This window comes from Crocodylus porosus, unplaced genomic scaffold, assembly GCF_001723895.1.
Source record: "Crocodylus porosus isolate Cpor-Errol unplaced genomic scaffold, CroPor_comp1, whole genome shotgun sequence".
NCBI lineage: Eukaryota > Metazoa > Chordata > Crocodylia > Crocodylidae > Crocodylus > Crocodylus porosus.
The window spans coordinates 1,107,328-1,129,074 of NW_017728897.1; the positions used below are offsets into that span (position 1 = coordinate 1,107,328).

Here is a 21,747-nt window from a genome sequence, read left to right on the forward strand (position 1 = left end):
TATAACCTCATAGGTATAGAGATAGATTGGAAGATGTGTGTTTGCGTGTTCGCCTGTGACGAGCAACACATACCCAACCCATATGTACAGTAAGTGGCTGGCTCAGAAAAGGTTTTAACAACCCCTTTTTTTTGTCTGCAAGAAAAACCTTTGCGAGCTGTGCATCGATGGCCAAGGATGGGAATCAATTGCTTTGGACCTGTGTGAGTGGAAAGCTGCTGTGAGTACATCAAGGGCTCGGTGAGCAACCTGAAGGAAAACTAGAAGTAATGGTCACAAACTCCTGGAAGATCAGTTTAGGCTCAACATTAGGAAAAAGCTTCTTCACAGACAGGGTGCCCAGACTGTGCAGGGGTGGTGCAATCGCCTACCCTGGAGATGTTCAAGGGGAGACTGGACAGTCACCTTGGTGGGGTCACCCGACCCCCAGTTATCTTTCCTGCCTGGTGCAGGGGGCTGGACCCCACGGTCTCCCGAGGTCCCGTCGGGCCTTACGCTCTCTGACTCTATGAAGCAGGGCCCACGTTGCTCTGAGACGGAGAGGGTCTGTGACAAGCTAGCGAAGAGGCGCGAGAGGCACAATGGTAAGCAGCGTGCCAGCGCCATTTGCGGGTGCAACTTGCCAGCGGGGCGCACGTCCACTCTGCAGCACCCCCAAGGCGGCGGCGCTCCCCACGGCCTCCCGAGACCGATGCCTGCCGATGACTACGAGGGCAAAACCCTGGCACGCCACGCCAGAGCTGAGGGGAAGTGAGGGGCGCCCGGGGAGCGACCAGCCTGGCAGTCCCACCCAGCCACATCCACCCGCCTGGCCCGGGCTCCTGGGCAGCGCCGGCGCGCGGCGGCAGGTTGCGGGCAAGCAGGCGCCCCCCTCCTCCCCCCCCCGGCTGCTGGCGGGCCTCGGCGGCGGCGCGGAAGCGGCGCGGCGGGGCATAAATAGGGGCGGGCTCGCCGCGGCTCGCCGCAGAGCTGTCCCGCGCCGCCTCCAGCATGAGCGCCTTCGGCTACGAGCCCTTCTTCCCGGCCTACAAGCGGCGCTACGCCGAGGGCCCGCGCCTGCACCTGGCCGGCGGGCGCAGCGCGGGCGGCGGCGGCGGCGGCTATGGCGCGGTGCGCTCCAGCTACTCCAGCCTCTCGGCGCCCGCCTCCTCCGTGTCCGTGTCCGTGCGGCGCAGCTACGCCGCCTCGTCCGCCTCGGCGGTGGAGAGCCTGGACCTGAGCCAGGTGGCGGCCATCAGCAACGACCTCAAGTCCATCCGCAGCCAGGAGAAGGCGCAGCTGCAGGACCTCAACGACCGCTTCGCCAGCTTCATCGAGCGCGTGCACGAGCTGGAGCAGCAGAACAAGGTGCTGGAGGCGGAGCTGCTGGTGCTGCGGCAGAAGCACGCCGAGCCCTCGCGCTTCCGCGCGCTCTACGAGCAGGAGATCCGCGACCTGCGCCTGGCCGCCGAGGAGGCGGCGAGCGAGAAGCAGGCGCTGCAGGGCGAGCGCGACGGGCTGGAGGACACGCTGCGCGGGCTGCAGGCGCGCTACGAGGAGGAGGTGCTGAGCCGTGAAGACGCGGAGGGCCGGCTGCTGGAGGTGCGCAAGAGCGCGGACGAGGCGGCGCTGGCGCGGGCCGAGCTGGAGAAGCGCATCGACAGCCTGCTGGACGAGCTGGCCTTCCTCAAGAAGGTGCACGAGGAGGAGCTGGCCGAGCTGCAGGCGCAGATCCAGTACGCGCACCTCTCGGTGGAGATGGACGTGGCGGCCAAGCCCGACCTGTCGGCGGCGCTGCGCGACATCCGCGCGCAGTACGAGAAGCTGGCGGCGCGCAACATGCAGAACGCGGAGGAGTGGTTCCGCAGCCGCTTCACCGTGCTCAGCGAGAGCGCCGCCAAGAACACGGACGCCGTGCGCGCCGCCAAGGACGAGGTGTCCGAGAGCCGCCGCCTGCTCAAGGCCAAGACGCTGGAGATCGAGGCCACGCGCGGCATGAACGAGGCGCTGGAGAAGCAGCTGCAGGAGCTGGAGGACAAGCAGAGCTTGGACATCGCCGCCCTGCAGGTGCGCGGCCCCTCGAGCCCCCGTCCTGGCAAAAAACCCCCCCCCCCCCCAAACAATACAATTGGGGCCCTCCGGCCGTCCCCCAGTTTGCCCTCCTCCCGTGGCCCCACCGCCGGGGTCCCCTGGGCTGCCACAAGCAGCAGCCTGCCTGAGCCAGCTGGCCAGGTTGCAGGGGCAGGCTGCTCTCTCTTCCCCCTCGGCGGCGGGGAATGGCACAAGTGGAGGGGTGTCAAGGCGGGAGCAGTGACATCCAGACTTCTGAGCTGGTCCTGGCAGGAAACCTCTCTCCTAGGCCCCCTCTACATTACAGGCGTTGCATTAAGACCAGGTGGTTACCTTGAGACCAGCTACACCAGGCACAGTACTCATCTCACACCATAAAAAGCTCCCACCGGCTCTAAGGTTAGACCTGGAAAACGTGTCCTACTTTTAGAGCTGGTTGCCATGCTGCACCTGTAGCTGAGTCTGTAGTCAGAGAGATGTGGGGCTGGAAGGGCTGTCCAGAGTTCACTTTGTCCAACCCCCTGCCTGAGCCAGGATCCTATCCATCCAGCTCATCCTATACACAGGCTAACCTCTTAGCCAAATAACACAACATTGACCTGGCATCCTAACCTGCCACAGGAGAAGCCAGCACCTGTGAAGTACTGTCAGTAGATGCTCAAGAGATCCCAGGTTCTGGGATCGGGGGCTTTTAGACAGCCACCCCACCCCCTTCTTGCCCTGGGCAGAGAGCTGTCCCTGAAGCCTCCTCACAAAGGCAGGGAGTGGCTAGTGATCTCTGTGTCCTCCACTTCAAAAGCAACAGGTTTAAAACGTGAATGGGGAAACTGAAAAGAAAAGTGGGGACCGGAATATAAAAGAAAAGGTGTCGAAAGCCTGGACCTCAAATGGCGGCGTAGACAGTCCTGCTCTGCAAAGGCAAAGTGTCCCTGTGGCTTGTCTGCAGCCATACTGAAGGGAGTCATTAGGGAGTCATTGCATTAGGGAGCCTGCCCCATGCAGCTTCACCTGCTGGAAAGCTTAGCGATTAAGATGGCACCATTAATGGCAATGATTGTTAGGAGTGCTAAGAACCCGCATAAAACTAAATGAGCTGCCCTTGAGGGAAAAAGCATGTTTAATATAGGACTACTTACACAGAGTTAAATACTATTGCATCTGTTAAGACGTGTCCTCTAGTTGCCTTGATGAACAGCAGGCTATAGGTATATTAATATGAAAAAATGCATTGGGTTTTATTATTAATTAATATCATATTACAGCAAATAAAAGCTAAAAAGGTGATGTTAGATCTAATGTTTCTTAGGTTTATATTAATTACTTAGAAGGATTGGATTTAATAAAATAATGCCTGAAGACACAAACTGGGTAAAGAGAATAAAGGATTACAAATTAAGGGAGCTTCTGTTACAAAAAATACATAAATCTCCACAGATCTCTTCTGTCTATGTGCCAGTTCTTGTGGCACTTAAGTAGAACTTCTGAGTGAAGTTCATCAAGAGTTTGCCTCCGTAAGCAGTGTAGCATGTGGTAAAATATCAGTAAAATGAAATATCATGAAGTTCATTTTTCCTTCCTCCACCCCCTGGCCCAGGAACTACAGTATCAACAACTGATTCATTTCAAATCACAAAGAATCCAATATGTCTATAATGTAAAGTGATGGAAATGAAGTAGATAACATTTGCAAACTGGGTACAAAATCCAGTGCTCTAGCTCATGTTCATCAGCATAGCTTCCTTGAAGAGGAAGATTTGGCCCAAAGTGTTTGTTCAGATGAAACTTCAGGCATTGAAGAAAAATGAAAATGTTAAAAGCAAAATGGTATATTTAAAGATATAACTTGCATTTGACCCCAAATAAGCTTGTTTTTAATTGGTGGGATTATACAAAACTGCAGTTATTTGGGAGGAAATAATGAAAGATCAGACTATCCTGAGTCTTTAAAATAGTTAATGAAATAGAATAATGGATATTAGAAGTGGAAAGGTGCTACTGGGTAATAAGGTCCTTCAGTAAAGTCTGGATTGGGTCCAATAAAGTCAAGACTGAATCCAGGATTGGACTTGAATCAAGTCAGGATTGAATCCATCTCTCTGATAAAGCAGAATTGAATTAACAGGGTGGGTGACGCAGTATCTTAAAAGGCATCTCTTCCATGTACAAAAACAAAAGATGTTATGCTTCTGAATATTCTTATTCCCAACAGGATACAATCAACAAATTAGAAAATGAACTGAGAACCACAAAGAGTGAAATGGCCCGGTATTTGAAAGAATACCAAGATCTTCTCAACGTGAAAATGGCTCTGGACATTGAAATTGCAGCATACAGGTACGATGGAGAAATTGTCCAGCAAATCAGAAACAAGATCAGATTTCCTTTTCTTTTTACCTGGTGAAGTTAGTTATATTTTATTTGTCATACCTGTCACTAGTTTTAAGCCCCATCAGTAACTAAATCCCTCTGAAAATCTCGTAAGTGTTGTTGAAGGTCTCACCTGTAAGTCAGTATTTTAGAGCAGACTCTGTTCCCTATAATTGTTTTATATTTGGTCCTGGCCTTCTGTAAAGGCAAAGAATGGATTTTTTCTGTCCATAGCAGAAAATTGAGGAAGGAGGACAGATTTGTAGCATAAAAGCCCCTTGATATACTTACTATGTTTAGATTCCCATAAACAAAAGCATCAGCTCAAATTATTGGGTGTCCTAAAGAACACTAAAATAGATCCATGTCTTCCCCTGCAGCTATAATTATATTCTAGAGCTGATTTGTCTCCAGCCATCTTCTAGGTGGACCTTTTGGTTCAGAGATGCATGTTAACTGCCTAGTTTCTGTCCTCTAAAGTGAGACAAATTGACATCCAGTCTCTTTTTTGGATCACAAGGCAGTTAGATATGGAATAATATTTTTGTTATCTGGAAGACTGTCATCTCTTTGTGCGTATCTACACATGTTCTTATGCATGCTAAAGCTTAATACTCATTTGCCTAATGCACATTAAACTGACTTAGGTGCGCATCTACACATGCATGCGCAGAAGTGCATTAACGCAGTGTGTGACCCAGCTTGGGACTAAAGTTGGTCCCAAGTCAGCAGACATGCACAACATTAATGCACCTTGGCGCATCTACATGTGCGTTAAGGTGCTTTAGCTATTCGCACGTAAAGTTGATACCTGCTTTTGCAGGCATCAAATTTAGGTACAAATAGCCTAAAATTGCCATTTTTAAGGTGCATTAAGGATGCGTACATGTAGACCTGTGCCCTTTGAGTCTTATTCTATGTTTGTACTGCATCTACCACTGCATGGCACTGGCACGTGACTTGGGTTCCTAGTCGCTGCCTACAATGCAAGTAAATCTCTTTCTGCTTTTTTGGGTGTTCCAGGAAATTGTTGGAAGGTGAAGAAACCAGACTCAGTTTCACCAGTGTCGGAAGCATAACCAGTGGCTACACGCAGGCTGTCCCAACCTTTGGTAGGTCTGCCTTCAGTGGTTTACAGAGCAGCTCCTACTTGATGACATCTCGTACCTTCCCCACTTACTACTCTAGTCACGTTCAAGAAGAACAGATAGAAGTAGAGGAAACTATTGAGGCAGCTAAAATGGAAGAAGCCAAAGGGGCACCCCCTGCAGAAGGAGAAGGTGCTGAAGAGGAAGGTGAGGAGGAAGCAGGAGGTGAAGAAGCTGAAGAAGAAGAAGGTATATTTGAGTTATTTTTCACATCATGCTCTTGCAGGATTCTTCCCCACTCATGAACAGTACCCAAGCCCACCAGTTTTCATTAATATAAATAATTTGTGAATAACTCATGTGAATAGACTCCTTGATTTTTAAATGAGACTGTTAATACAAGTAAGGGATTGCTGGACTGATGTCTGCAGGTAAAACCTGGCTATAAGAAAGGGCAAGATCAGATCAATATTGAATGTTCAGCACATCAGGGGATCAATTCTGCTCCCCTAGAAACCAGTGCGAGTTTTCCAGTTGCTTGCCAACTGGTTATGCTTGCAAAAAGCCTCTTGAAAGACTCCATGGCAAGAAACATAACTGGAAGAATGGGAACAGTCATCTAAATACTGATTCCCAGGTAACATCTTGGACAGACCCTCAGATGGTATCATCACTGTTCCTCTACTGACCATGATAAGAATGCTATGCCAGTTTACACTGGTTAGTTTTTTCAGTCCTCTTTGGACCTCTGTCCCATTCTCTAGTCAACATATTATAATGCTCTTAACAAAGCATGGTAAATGAGTAGACAGCAGGTGTGGGGGGAAATAAGAAAGAAGATATAAATGATCTGTGATAATTAGTTCTTGAGGGAAGATTACAAACACACACCCCTGAAAGAAATTTGTTTCCATTTAAATATTTTAAAAGGAGCCACAACCCAAAAGCTCATCTGTAACTAGATGGTGACAGAGCAGGAACTGCATTAAAAGCTTGATCCAAAATTCCTAGAAATCATTGGAAAGACTGCCATTGACTTGAATGGGTCTTGGATCTGGGCTTAAAACAATGGGTTGTCAATTACTTGTTAAAGATCAACATTTTCCAAAGAGTGGAAGGGAATTTGATACTTTCCTGCTTTTGCAATTCAGTATGATTTGGGTGCATAACTCTCAAAGTATCTTTTGGAAATCCCCACTTACCCAATATGTCATAGCTTAATTCTCTCTATTGATTGCTGCAAACCAAGTCCATTTGTGCTTCCATTGAAGTGAATGGTAGACCTTGACACTGACTTTTCTGGGAGTAGGATTGGGACCTGGCTCTGCAGTGCTACATATAAAAGGTAAAATACTCCATTCTTTTCAAAGGTGCCAAAGAGGAAGCTGAAGAAGCCAAAGAGGGTGAAGAAGAGGAAGGAGAAGGGGAAGAAGCAGCAGAAGAAGGAGAGGAATCCAAGGAAGCTGGTGAGGGAGAGAAGGAGGAAGAGGTGGCAGGAGAGGAAGAGAGTGAAGAGAAGAAGAAGGATTGATTTAGATTGTGTGTAGGTTTCCCAATCAGGTCAACAGTACAACCCATAATTGACTTAGCTAAAATTGCTGCACCACATATTTAATTCAGAGACCACTAAGATTTAAAGTTAATGTTCTATGATGTTTCTGTCTATGCAAAGTATCAGCATGCTTGCAGAGTGCCCTGCTGGCTTGCTACCAGAATACGCACGGCGTATGTGTCTGAGTATGGGAGTCATGGTCAATCTGGGGATTAACAACCTTAAAAAAAAAAAAAATCAAGTCACAGGGTAAGAATTCATTTACACTTAAAATATTTATGGAAACCTTGGGTGGTTTAACTAATGAAGGCTTCAATAAGTATGTGCAATACAGCTAGTCAATAAAGTTACAGAACTGCATCTACAGTTTTCTTGTAGTTGTGTCATATGTGACCAAATACATTTTATAAAGGATTGATGGAGTAAAATTAAGTTATGCACAGAATTGCAACAGAAAACTGATATTCCCATCCTACACAGCAGGAAATGTAATACTGGCAAATATTCCACTCCAGCTGGTACTTTTGTGATGTCAAACCACTCAAAATGTCATCCCCACTGAACTAAATAATAAAGGAAATGACTGGGGAGGGGAGGGATGGGATGGGGGTCCCAATCTTGCAAAATATAACACATGAGCTAGTCCCATGTGGAAGTCCTTTGAAGTCCATGCGACTCCACTCAGACATGGTGGTGCCACTGCATATAATTTATGTGACTGGCGCTGCAGTTTACCCTTCTGGAAGTTTTTAATATTGATATCGCACATTCATATTTAAATATAGCGGCTACATGTAAACATTGGTCTAAGAGAGGCAGGTTTAGGCAAATGCCAGTATATGACCGAATCAAATATGGACAAGAGGGGAAATATATTATAGTGGAAATATGGCTCTTCTATAAAACTCACTGAAATATTTATTTTTATGCAACACCTGGGTTTGCGCACAGTGATAACAATGGGGAAAAATTCCCCTTGACTTCAATGAGCCTTGAAGCTGGCTCTTAATAAAAATGATCAAAGCTATGTTTCATTACCAAGAAGCTGAGGAAGATAACAGAAAAAAATGATAACTTTGGTATTTGAACATAACCTGAATTACTACAGCACTTCAACTAAGTGATCTGTGTGTCATGCACCTATGAGACTCACTTTGTACTGCAAGCCTGCCAGTGCCTTTTAGGCATCCAAAATCAGCCTAAAACTTCAAGAAATCAAATCACGGAGCAGGCAGAGAACTGGAGCAACTTCAGAGTCCGGGGAATAGTAAAACCAGACAGCAAGTCTGAAAGCAGGAGAAGCATCTCATTCTCTTGTTTTGACCTTATTAATTTTCACAATGCAGCATCCCTAAAGCTAGTGCATAAGGGACAGGATGAAGTTCTTGTCCAGAAAGCCAGCATATGTTTATACCACTGGTATATCTGTCATATTTAGATACATTTCCAAGTTCAGGTGAATAAGTTCAAGTAGGGCTGAAGTCTTTTAAATGCATCGCTGTCCAGGGTTTGCCCAGGGTTTAGCTAGATCAATGGAAAGATCAATTAAGCTACAGTGAATTAAAGCCACTTTACTCCTGAGTGAAAGCACGCAGAGGCTTTAATGTGCCTTAAATTATGCCTATTGACTTCAGTTGATTCATTCAAGCTTTCCTGAAAGTCCCTAGACAGACATAGTCACAGAGACAGGAAGAAATAAGCATTTTACAAGAGTGGGTTCTCATCCTCCTATTCAGGGGACTTGGAGTATTTCACTCTTTCAACATCTTCCAAGTCTCTCTGCACACACTGATGAGAACAGGGTTGGGAAAAGGACGGGTGGTGGCAACAGCACTTAAGAGAGCTGCCCTTCTGAATCTTTTGGAAAGCAGAATGGAAAAAAGGGAAAGTGATATTAGCAAGTCTTCAAGAAACAGACTCTTTTCACACTGAAATAGTCACTGCGGTATTTGCTGTGCAGGGAGCTCTGCAGGACTGTTCCAAGTGCTAACGTTCCTTAATTTTGCCTGCTTCTGCTAGTGCAGGTAAACCTGCACAGCTGAAGGCTTTGCTTTTCCATGTAAACAGTTTTATTGTAGGAGAACAGCTTCCTAAATGCATTCACACACATTACATATTTGTTATATATACCTCTGTATAGTCCTGTTATTCTATAGCACAGCCCTCTCCTTCCCCACTGAAGCACAAAGTGGTGACACATGCCACCTCTGGTACAAAGGACAAGAAATTCACAAGCCAAGCTGTTTTACCCTGATCCTTTTTCTGCCTGCTCCCCCCACACCTCCCCTGCTATTGATCAGAAAGGAGACGTTCAGGCGAGCCACTACTTCTTGTGCCTCTTACCACTGGCCACCAAAGCAATATTTCACTGCAGCAGCATAATGGCCAATGTTGCTGTTCAATTTATAGTGCCCCATTTACAAACTGCCTATGCAACTGCAACTGCAGTACGGCACTAAGGTCCAGTGATCGAGCCAACCAGGGCATTAGAGCAAAACTGCAAAACAGTACAGTTTGCCGCAAACTCCTGGGATCGATACCTGCAGAAGGGTGGGCACCCCTAATGCTTCTACCTTCAGTGATTGCTCCCTGCACTCATGCTTTTCCAGGGATGATTCCTTTTCTGGGTCAGTTGCCTCTGCCTGATGATGAGTTTAGTTATTCTTCAGCCTTCCCACATCTTTCCAAATCCTCCCAGCTCTGAGTTAAGAGCAACCTCCTATGTATGCACAAATGAAGATCAAAGAATGATTTTTTTTTCTTTACAGACTGCCACATTCACCCCAATTCCCAGTCCTTCTTCCTAACATGCTAGAGCTGAAATCCACCCCCCACCCCATGAGCTCAATTCACCTTCGAGGAAATAGGCAAGAAACAGCAAGGGAAATATAGTTACTGCAGAGAGCAATGCACTGCAGAGATTGCTCAGCTTTGCTGGCTATGTGGAGTTCTGCTGTGCTGGTCAGAAGGGATGGGGTGATCTGTGTGTGCTGTGCGTGGGAGCTGAAACACACTCTAGGGCGCCTAGTTATTCTGCTCAAAAGACTTGTCTCATATTTATAACTCTGGGAGCTCGTTTTGACGCAATGCAGTAAGCCTGGAGTGTGAGGCAAGGAGAGGAAGAATGCAAGGAAACTTTTCCTTTACTCACTTGTATCTGGGCAGTGGTTTGGACAGCCGGCAGACTTGCTGTCTCCTGGTGCTGCCTTGCTTTCAGGGTACCTTGGTTATCTCTGCCGCAGCTTCTGATTCTCTGCAAAATGCAAATAATGCAAATTGGGTTTTTTCTTTAATCAGTGACCTTTTCTCCCTTATTTGGAAGGGCAAATTGCAGGGGAGATCTAATGGTGCAGGTCTAGGCATGGATATTTAATTAACCAATGGTTTCGCTTCATTATTCGCTGCATTAATGTATTGTTTGATATTTTTCGTATTAATATCATACCGACCTGCAGGGGCAGGGCTGCCCCCCAGAGATGTGAAAAATAGGTTGACCCAGCTATTTAGGACAAGGGAGAGCACAGACAGGGAAGACAGACCCCTTTATATGTCCTGTGAAAAACTGCAGTTGGTTTTTTAAATAAGCAGGATTTTTGTTGTCTTCTAGTTCTGGAAAATGTAACCTGTGTCTGAATAAGCAGTTTGCAAGAGGAGTTTGAATGAGGATGAGGCGCCTTCCAATCAGCCCTCCCTTCCTCCTCTCCCCCATCTTGTCCCTTATCTGAAGTGCTGGTTTAATGGCCTCCTTCAATAATGAGTAATTTAGGGCCTGATCCACAGCCCCCTGTAGGCTTTAGGATTTTTGCTGGGTTTCTGCATAGGCAGATCTGATCCCTACAATAAGCAGTTACACTGCGAGGAGCACTCTAGTGTCTGTCTGTCTGTCTTTAAATTAGCATGCATATAACTGTCACAAGGAACTTCCAACTTTTTTTCTTTAATGCTTTCCTTTCACAGCTTTCCAATCGATTCATAAACTTCTCTAGGGGTCCAAAGTAATTAATCTCTTCAGCAGTTATGCTAATTTGTAAGAACTGATACCAATGAAATTGTACAAATGGAATAAGGTTTATGCTTCTGCGTACTGAAATGACTGCGACTTTTCAAACCGCCTTTGATACTAGATGTCAACAGAAAACCTCATGGCAAAAATTAAATATTTATCCATTCTTAGAGAATTATAAACATTTAAAAATGTTTGTTATTCTGTTGCCTATTTCTCCTAATAGCGTTTCTTTTGAATGATTCATAAGGATCAGATGAAACATTTACTTTAGGAAATAGACCGAATTTACTAACATTTTGCATACATTAGATTTTACAGACCACAAATCAAAGACACTTTTTAAAAAAAAGTTGATAATATAAAAAAATCCCATACAGAGATTAGACATTGGGTAGCCTATGAACTTTGCTTTCCTTGCCATTCAGACCCATACCATGAAGTATATATATTTTTATAGTCTCTTTGGTCCACCCACATCCATTTGTTGTTTTGATCTATTGTCTAAAGTATATATTTTTTGCCTGTCTAACTTATTTAGTTAGGGACTATTAGTCAGATTGGTATAGTCACCTAGTGCAGATGCTGCTATATGGATAAAATGTGTTTATATAGGTGACTTCTGTGCATATCTATCTATCTAGGTATGAACTGTAGTGAGACAAGGACCACTGACTTAGACTTTAAGTTCTTTGGGGCAGGACTGTCTTTTTGTTATATATACTGTGCCTCATAGGACCCTGACCTCTTGGCAATGTCACAACACAAATTAATATGAGGGAACCTTCATTCAGATTGCTTTCTGTCTTGCAGTATGGGGGAACTACATTACTTCTCCATAATTTTTCAAATCCTAATCTGTGGCTTCTCAGAGGTTTTTAGGAGCTCTATGGGCGCATCCATGAGCACGGACATAAGGAATGTGGCACTGCAGACCTGTCTGTGACGCCACATGTCGCACACATGACACAAGCAGGCATTCCCCATGCTGGTACTTTGTAGCATGCGGGTTTTTTTGACCCCAGGAAATCCCAGGGTCAAAAAAACTCAGGTCTAAAGAAAGTGGGGTGGCACGCATGGTAGCAATGCATGTGGCCCCAAACTGGAGCCTGGCTGGCTGGAGTCACACTTCAGGTGCCAGCCAGGCTCCCTGCTGCCACTTCAGCTGCAGCTCCTGAAAGCCCCAGGATCCCAGGTAAGACTGCTGGGACCAGCACAGTTGCTGGCCTCAGCCTCCCCTACCCCTCACTCCACCATGGCTCATGGCACCCCACCCGAGTGTGTGTGGCATGGGCATGCCCTGGGGACAAGTAGAAAAGGCACAAGGTGTGCTGTTGCTACTTGTTCCTGGGGAAACACGTGTTCTCGCTTGTGGGGACACACCCTATTATAGCTAAAGTCCAGGATCAAAATTTGGGAGATCTAGATTTAATTCCAATCAGTCTTTCTTGGGCAACTGACTTAATGTCTCACTTCTCCATCTATAAAATGGAGATTATAATGGTTTCTCTTTTATCTGCTCTATAAAACCCTACCTTAGGGTGTTTGTCAGCATAATCATGTTGTTTAGGTGTATGACTTTTTCACGCTCCTGATCAAAACCTTTACAAAAGCAAAACAACATAAAAAGTAAGCTTCTGTATAACATCTTCCACATTGGGACTCTCAGTTGGGGCCTCTGACCGCAACCATAATATATATGACCTACCATTATGCCACTCCAGGTTTATTTAATAGATGTCATAGATTTCATAGACATTAGGGCTGAAAGGGACCTTGCAAGATCATGGAGTCCAGCCCCCTGCCCAAGGGGCAGGAAGTCAGATGATCCCAGCAAGATAAGCCTCCAGGTGTTTCTTGAAGGTATCCAAAGTAGGTGCTTGCACCACTTCTGGGTGGAGTCTATTCCAGACCCTGGAGACTCGGACAGTAAAGAAGTTTTTCCTTCTGTCCAGTCTAAAACGGTCTTTCAGCACTTTGTGACCATTAGACCTTGTCTTCCCTTGAGGTGCCCTGGTGAACAGACATTCTCCCAGTTCTTGATGCACACCCCTTATATACTTATAGGCTGCCACCAAGTCACCCCTCAGCTTTTGCTACTCCAGGCTGAAAAGTCCCATTCCTCTCAGTCTCTCCTTATAAGGCCTGCTCTCTTGACCTCTAATTATGCGTGTGGCTCTCCTCCGGACTCTCTCAAGCTTCTCCACATCTTTTCTAAAGTGTGGACCCCAGAAGTGGACGTAGTACTCCCAGTGCGGCCTCACCAAGCCCGCACCTGGAGTGGGAGGATGATTTCTTCGGTCTTGCTTGAAATGCATCGGGAGATGCAAGCCAGTTTTATTTGCTTTGCCAGCTGCAGCATCGCTTCAGTGGCTCATGTTCATCTTGTGGTCAATCATAAACCCCAAGTCTCTTTCAGCCGTGGTGTTAGTGGGTGTAGCACTGCTGGGCCTATAAGTATGATGTGGGTTTTCATCTCTACATGATATAACGAGCATGCAAGAAGGTCTGAGGCAGTAAAGAGCAAATCAGTTTCTGGTCCAACCTAAACTTGTGCAATTCCGTGGAAATGAACTGTACCACAGCTTCCTTGCACAGGTCAAAGTCTAATTTATTGTGTAAGTTCAACCTTTTCAACTCTTTATCTTACAAAGATGACACAGGCCTTGACTAAATGATACCTTTTGTGAGTAGTCCTGTTAACTTTAGTGAAATTATTTGCAGTATGAAAAGACCTTGCTGGGTCTGGGCCTTATTTTATTAATATATGTAGTACTTAGAGGTAGTTTCATTTGATTTACTGGTCATTTTTATTTATTACTTTTTGCAGAGAGTTTGTCATAAAGCTGAAGGACTAGAGACAGAAGGCAACAGCTCTTACAGGACTGCAAAAGGGAACAGAAGAAAACTCAAAATGCCAAACGGCCACTCAGTTGTATATCACTCACACTCAGATACTGTAACTTCTTATAATACCCTAAATTTTCATTCAAGCAACTACAGAGTCAAAAATTACTTGTAGGTTTAGAGCATACATGAAACTTAGTATGTGGGTAAAATGGCACAGATGAAATATAACCTCAGCCTGTGTCAGGGGATGATAGATACAAATGACATTTTGATTCAGTTTGAAACTAGTGCTGTCAATGCTGGATGGTTGGTGAAGAAAGCTGCTCAGTACCCTCAGTTCCCACCTATATCAATAAAAGTTCCAGGTGAATAGCTGCTTTGAGGAGGTGATGATAATGACAGAGCATTTAGCCTATGCAGAGTTTCACCATTCTCTTTAATGGCAGCTGTAGTGCTGTACGCCATTTTTCGTTCATTCCTTTTGGCTTAGAGAACAGGTTTACATGGCTCAGTTAGTCAACATCTTATTCATAAGAGGTTTTATATATTTATGCATGCATGTAACTTTTATGAATAATCAATCTACTGAATAGCTACCATTTAATTTGATAACTTTTTACTTTAATTAAATGTCAGCCAGCCAGCAGTCTGTCGAGCACAGATTCCATTAATGATAACAGCAGGAGAAACATTCATTATTTCATTACACAAAGGGATCTAGATTTATTTGAAAGGCTTTCTCCACTTTGAGTATTTAACATTTCTTTAATCTAGGAATGCACACAGCCTAGTTGAATTAAACCACTATTTGAATGTTAGTTATTGATAGTGCAAAGAATAACAGCCACTAGAAAACATATGGAAAGCACAGGCTTCTGGTCAGTGCTACAAGCAGCCGGTGGAATCCACGGTGCTTCTCACCCCTCTGAATTCAGGCACTTGTGAAAAAAAGTGTATGTAACTTTTTTCATTGGTGGCAATTTCACACTTCTTTTTAACTGAGACTAAGGTAATAATAACTTGGCAAATGGTCTCTTTTATTTGTAGTCCCACAAAGAAATGGATGGAACAAAATACATGGTATATGTAATTATATATAAAATTAGCAATGGGTTTATTAGGTCAGATCCTCAGTTTGTGGAGACTGGTGAAACACCAAGTTCAATGACGCAAAGATTAAACCCACTGATTTTTTTTTCAAATTTAGGGCATTTGCATCTCTATTTTACAGAGGTCTTAATAGGTATAGGGCCTGATTCTCTACTGCTTAGAATCTGGCATAGTAATTTAGCTGCTCTGCTAATAATCCCAGATGTATATGAAGTGAGTGTTAAACTCCATCAAATAAGAATTGGCAGCACCTTTTGCTCCCTTCTACAATATAATACGAGGGACAAGGCACAGGGGAAATCAGGTCCCACTTCTATTGCTTTTCCCCTTTCCCTTGCCTTCAGAGTGGAAGCCAGGAGGCAATGCCTCTCTAATGCCTAGTATTCTTTTTAGAATAACTTACTTTTTCCAAGACTTTATTTTCTATGATGAACTTTGTGACTGAGTTTAACATGGACAATAAAGTGTTTCAAGTATACAGGGTAGGGAAGAGAATATCTGTTTCTGGATATCATGGCAAGAGCAGTAACCATCAAAACTCTTTAAAGACAATGTAGCTGATGGCTTTTTGTGACATGGACTGATGGGTCTCAGTGCCCTTACTGGTGGACTAGTGCCCATATCAGAAAGCAGATCCACAAAGAAGCCAAAGACTGAATGCATCATGGAGACTCTTTTCTAGTTTCAGATGGCCCTTACAGATTAGAGGTAGCCCTGCCTGTAGGGTGAACAGGACCACATATGATCCCAAAAGAGAACTTGACTTTGCGGAGGTGTCAATTCAAACCTCTTTATAAGCATCCAAGGTATAAAACTAACATCCAATGAATTTAGTTCAAATATTCCCCTCTGTCCCAATGGGCAACAGACCAGGCTCTTAAGTATCTGCTTCACAAAGCTCAAGATAAATTTAAATTTTCGTTTCTGTAGAGTTACAGATAATCAGTGCATTTGAAAACTGATCCATGTGGCTGGTTTTTTTTTTTTTTTTTTAAGGGATGCCCTTTTTTGGGGAAAATGAAAAAAAAGCCTCCCCACCCCCCCAAAAAGGGAGTAAAATCAAAGCTAGTCTATAAAGTAATAATAAATAATTTATAAAACCTGGGGAAAGTTCCAGAGAAAGCACCACAAAAGAAGGCACATTTCCAATATTGACCTTTATTGAGCAAGAACTGCTGTGACGGTTTTACATCGAACAACAAAAGGTTGTATACTGTGCATGTCAACTAGGTTCTCCCATGAACAAAAGTCCACCTTAATTGCACCAGTGAGGTAAACATAATTATTAATAAGTAGCTTTTTTAAGGCTAGGAGAGTTCTGGTTATTTCATAATTATTATTATTATTGTTGTTATTATTATAGTTTTTGGCTCAGTTGGTTCTTTGCATAATACATCTTAAGACGTTCCTTAGATGTGTCCCTCTGACAGCTCAGGAAATTCAAGAGTTTCTTTGGACATTTCATCTCATGCATTCATTTTTTTTCTTTTGTTTTGTTTTAATTCCCCAAGTTCTGTGGAGGGAGCACATCTCGAACTTGCATGCATTCCCGCCCTCCCCCAAGTACTGCACAAAGAAAAAAAAAAGAAGAAAGAGAAAAGAAAAAGAAGTAAAATAAGTGTGTCTGGAGCCTCCATGAGAGAACCCATTCTGCTTTAAAGCCGTCACTCACATGCATTTTGCAGCTGTCATATGGCTTAACCTTTTGCACCAACCTAAGCTCTCTTAATTTTTAAACTATTATTTTTAGTCACCCCCTTTTACTTCTTTTACTACAGCATGTGAAGTGACTTTCTCTACCTTCTTAGTGGACACCAATTTCTCCTCAAAGGTTTCTTCATGTTCCTCTACCTTCTGGGTGACTGTCACAGACTTTGTAATGTATTTGGTTGTGCCATCCTCACCTTCACTAGTGATTTTCTCTACCTTTTTCGTTACCACAATTTTCTCATCACCCTTCTCTTTCTTCTCTTCAGTTGGACTCACATCCAGGCCATTGGTGACCACTCCCTTATCTTCCTCTTCAGCTTCCTTTCCTTTGAATTCCTCCGTTTTCTCTTCTACCTCTCCGTTCACTGCAATGTCTTCTTTCATGGACCCTTTGGACACCTTGTCACTTTCCTCTTCTTTGCTGCTCACTTTTTCTTCTTTGGACTCTTTCGCTGCACTCACTTTTGTTGCCTTTGTGACTGAAACCGTCTCTTCCACCACCGACTGTTCTTCTTTCACTGGAGTGGCTGGCTTCTCCGGGGACCCTGCCTTCTCCGGGGTGGCTGGCTTCTCTGGGGACCCTGCCTTCTCCGGGGTGGCTGGCTTCTCTGGGGTGGCTGGCTTCTCCGGGGACCCTGCCTTCTCCGGAGTAGCTGCCTTCACCTCTTCCTTGGCTTCCTCCTCTTTACCTTCTTTTTCATCTTACTTTTGTTGCCTTTGTGACTGAAACCGTCTCTTCCACCACCGACTGTTCTTCTTTCACTGGAGTGGCTGGCTTCTCCGGGGACCCTGCCTTCTCCGGGGTGGCTGGCTTCTCCGGGGTGGCTGGCTTCTCCGGGGTGGCTGGCTTCTCCGGGGACCCTGCCTTCTCTGGAGTAGCTGCCTTCACCTCTTCCTTGGCTTCCTCCTCTTTACCTTCTTTTTCATCTTTCTTCTCTTCACTTTCTCCTTCTACTTCCTTCAGTTCTTCCTTAGCTTCTTCTGCTACAGGAGATTTAGGGGGTGACTTTGGTGGGGATGTTTTCACTTTCTCTGCCTTTTCTTCTGCTACAGCCTCCTCTGCCTCTTCCTTCACCTCAACCTCGGCTTCTCCTGCCTCGCCTTCTTCACCCTCTATTTCTTCTTTTTCAGAACCTCCCTCTTCTGCTTCATCAGATTTTCCGGCTTCTTCCTCCTCCTCTGCTTCTTCCTCCTTCTCACCTTCTTCTTCTTCACCTTCAGGTGCAGCTGCTTCCACTGGAGCTTTCTCCTCAGCCACAATTTCCTCTTCTACTGCTTCTCCCTCTTCTGCCTTTTCTTCCTCCTTCTCTTCTACCTGCTTGGCTGCCAGCTCCTCTGCAATGGCTGCCAGGGCATCATCCATTTCTGACTTTTCATCCTCAACTTTTGTCTCTTCAATGATTTCTTCTACAAACTTGTGCTGGACCTTTAGTTTTGGTGGTTCAACTTTTGATTTCTGTATTTTAGTAGCAGATATTGTCACTGATGGTTGCCTGTGTGTAAATGTGGGCCCAGTAATGCTTCCAGCGAAGGCACTGAATCTTGTTTCTTCACCCTCTAGTAGTTTCCTAGTGAAATAAAGATGACAAAAATTGGCATGTATATAGGACAATTGAGCACCTAAGGGAGCTTCTGGGTCAGCTGCACTCAACAGGAATAAACCAGTGTTTCATATCATTTGGAATAGGCCACGAATGATTCAAGTATCTGTTATTCTTGCTTCTACAAAGACAGATGCAAAGCCTGCTGGAGACAGTGAGAAGGTTTTCACTGACCCACAGACCAGGCTTTGGATCAGGCTCACAGTGCCATATAAGGACTGCATAGAACAGACAGGTTTTTTTTCCAGCTCTTTAAAACTTGCTGATCATAAGGATCCTTATGCTTTCATCTTGTAAAACTGTAATTCAGATTTATGAGCCAGATACTTAAGTTGGTATAGACCATGGCAAAGCTGTTGACTTGAGTGGAGTCCAGCTGAAGACTGGAGCCTCTCTGCATAACACAGAAATATTAAATATGTCCAAGACTTTCACACCCAACTAGGGATTTTAGATCTTTCATTTTCATCAAGGCATCCAAATTCTTTACATGGCTTTGAAAAGTGTCTCTGCTATAACAAAATCTACCTGATTTGAATGATGGTAATTTTGGCAAAAACTACTAAAATATATGGTTTTACTTTGTGCCTGGGCTATCAGTCACAGAATGGCACTCGGATTCGAAGAAGTTTTCTTGCTAGTAGTGTATTTTGCTGTTTTTATTTATATTGCAGAAGATGTAAGCATTTTATCTAAACCTCCAACCCAGAGAAGTTATTGTTTTCATGTTTTATTTTCAAGAAGTACTACATGGTACATTAAGAAGCTTAAAAAAAAAAAAAATCCTGCCAGATGATGGCAATAGCAAGCTATATGCCTGCTGCAAGACCAGTTCAAAAGTTGATACTGGGAGAAAGTTAAGAAAAATGAAAGTACTTTGTAATACTTAGCTCCATAGTCCTTATTTGAAACCTTTAAAAAAATAGATCTTTGCTTTAAATTAATAAAAGGGCATTGAAAAAAAAAATCACAGGTGTCACTAGCTCAAGATGTGATATTTGAAGTATAGTCATTACAAAACAGAAGCTGTCCTTTGCTATTGAGTGCTGTCTTAACCTATTCCGGTACTGCCTTCTAATGGCCCTATCCTGTTGGAAGTCATTGGAGTTTAACCACCGATTTCCCCAAAAGCAGGATCAGTTATTAAGTCTGGCTTCATAAATTCTTAGGTTTACATAGATTTTAAGGAGTGCTAATATTTTGTTCAGTTGGAAGGTATTTCTGCATTTGTTTTAGGCTCAGTAAAGATCAGCCTCACTAATGACAAAAGCTTTTGGAGCTTTTAAATGGCAAAGGCTGGTGGGAGCCAGCAGCATCTGCAGTGCAATTAATATTCCAGATGAATCTGCAATGTTCCTACTGTACCTATATGCAGCGATTTCAATATCCAGAGCCATCTTGACATTGAGGAGATCCTGGTATTCCCTCAAATGACGTGCCATTTCCCATTTTGTACCTCTAAGCTCATTTTCCAACTGATGAATTGTGTCCTACAACAGAAATACAAGAAATAACAGTCTGCAAGTAAAAAGCATCCCAGCCACAAAAACAATGTTAGGTGCTGTGCTGTATCATAACAGCAACAGCAAAAGAGAGGTTCCGCCATGACGCCTCTCAGGAACCCGCCCGGAGAAAACAGAGCTCCTGAAGGAAAGGAACAGGGGTGCAATGCTGCCGTCAGGATCAGGCCCAACATTTCGCAGCCGCCTGCTTTGCAGCAAAGCTTTGGGGGGCCTGATCCTGCAGTACCGACTCAGGCAAGACTCTTGGCAGTGCAGTCATTACATAAAGAATATAGGTTCGAGCCTTTAAGTCCCCGAACATACTTTAAGATCTTCCTTAGCTCTCAGTAAACCGCAGTCCGGATTTACCAGACTCTTTGAAAGCATCCCTTCTAAAAATCAGAGGTCCGGCTGGCTGGCTGGCTAACACGCAGCCAGCGGATAGCCGCGGAATACTTTTTCGCATCTCCGCTGAAATATTCCCTATGGCGTTATTCTGAACCGGCTCCGAAGCGGCCCCACGAGTATGGGGTACCCGGTGTCCAGGCGCGAGGAAGCGCGCTCGGCAGAGCCGGGCACGGCGTCTCCTTCTCCGGAGCCGAGGGCGGGCAGCCTCGCTCCACGTCTTGCCCTTCCCGGGCAGGTGCGCGGGGCGGCGCCACAGCGCTTTGCCGCCGGGGCCCGCGCCAGGCGCTCGCGGGGCCGGTGCGGAGCCGGCTTTCCCGTTCCGGGTCGCGCCCCCCGCCCCGCCGCGCCGCGCCCGCGTACCTGGTAGGTGGAGAGGTCGCCGCTGTGGCGCTCCTCGATGTCGCTGAGCTGCCGCTCCAGGGACTCCTTGGTGCCGCGCACCGACTCCAGCTCGATGCTCTTGCTCTGCAGCTGCCGCCGGTACTCGGCGATCTCCTCCTTGGCGGAGCGGATGGCCTCCTTGTTGTGCTCGGCCGCCTCGGTGAGCTTGGCGTAGCGGCACTTGAACCACTCCTCGGCCTGGTGCATGTTCTGGTCGGAGTGGCACTCCAGCTGCGCCCGGATCTCCTTGAGCGCCGTGGTGAGGTCGGTCTTCAGGTAGTCCTTCCTCTCCACCGCCACGTGGGACGCCTGGATCTGGGCGAGCAGCTCGGCCACCTCCTCCTCGTGGTTGCCGCGCAGGAAAGCCACCTCGTCCTGCAGCGACTGCACCTTCTTGTCCAGCTCCACCTTGACCAGCGAGGCCTCCTCGACGTCCTTGCGCAGGGCGCGGATGGCGCCTTCCGTCTCATCGCGCAGGCGGGCCTCCTCGTCGAAGCGCTCCTTGAGCCGCTGGATGTCCTCCTCGATGTGGTCCGAGTCCAGCTGGACCTGCGCCTTCTCGTGGTTGACCTGCTCCAGGGCGCAGCGCAGCTCCCGCAGCTCCTGCTCGTAGGCGTCGCCGAGCTGCGCGCGCCCCGCCTGCCGCTGGCGCAGCGCCGCGATCTCCGCCTCCAGCTCCTTGTTCTGCTGCTCCAGGCCGTGCACCTTCTCGATGTAGCCGGCGAAGCGGTCGTTGAGCCCCTGCAGCTGCTCCTTCTCGTTGGAGCGGCTCAGCTTGAAGTCGCCCGTGCCGTTGAGCAGCGAGGCCTGGCTCAGGTCCAGGCTCTCGGAGGAGCTGAGCAGCGTGGAGCCGTAGGCGGTGCGGGCGGCGCCCAGGCCGGGCCGCTTGTAGGACGAGGACACGGTGCTGCCCGAGCCCCGCGACCAGGACTGCGAGCGGAAGCCGCTGGACGGCGAGGCGCTGGCGCGGCTGTAGGCGGCGCGGGTCTCGCTCACCCGCCGGTAGGCGGCCGGGCCGCCCAGCGCGTCCAGGGAGTAGCTCATCTTGGCAGACGGGGGACGTGTGCGGCTTCACAGCGCTGCCTGCCCGCCGCACGCCGCTTATATCGCCGGCCCGGCCGCCGCC

General features: G+C 46.3%; 2 protein-coding genes across 3 annotated transcripts; one reads left to right on the top strand and one right to left on the bottom strand.

Annotated features, from left to right (window-relative positions):
• The first annotated feature begins 949 nt into the window (after positions 1 to 949).
• NEFL (neurofilament light) lies at positions 950 to 7,422 on the top strand. Its single transcript, XM_019556568.1, has 4 exons — positions 950 to 2,046; positions 4,259 to 4,383; positions 5,440 to 5,753; positions 6,875 to 7,422. Exons 1-4 carry the CDS (start codon positions 991 to 993, stop codon positions 7,033 to 7,035), a joined length of 1,656 nt encoding a protein of 551 aa, XP_019412113.1. The 5' UTR covers positions 950 to 990; the 3' UTR covers positions 7,036 to 7,422.
• Positions 7,423 to 16,161: 8,739 nt separating this feature from the next.
• Positions 16,162 to 21,709, bottom strand: NEFM (neurofilament medium). 2 transcript variants are annotated; one of them, XM_019556569.1, is made up of 4 exons: positions 20,601 to 21,709; positions 19,696 to 19,820; positions 17,493 to 18,297; positions 16,162 to 17,392 (listed from the first exon to the last, which is right to left on the bottom strand). In XM_019556569.1, exons 1-4 carry the CDS (start codon positions 21,663 to 21,665, stop codon positions 16,766 to 16,768), a joined length of 2,622 nt encoding a protein of 873 aa, XP_019412114.1. In that variant the 5' UTR covers positions 21,666 to 21,709; the 3' UTR covers positions 16,162 to 16,765. The 2 variants fall into 2 exon arrangements, with proteins under 2 accessions (XP_019412114.1, XP_019412115.1); XM_019556570.1 differs by having other exon boundaries at positions 16,162 to 17,314; positions 17,613 to 18,297; positions 20,601 to 21,708.
• Positions 21,710 to 21,747: the final 38 nt, after the last annotated feature.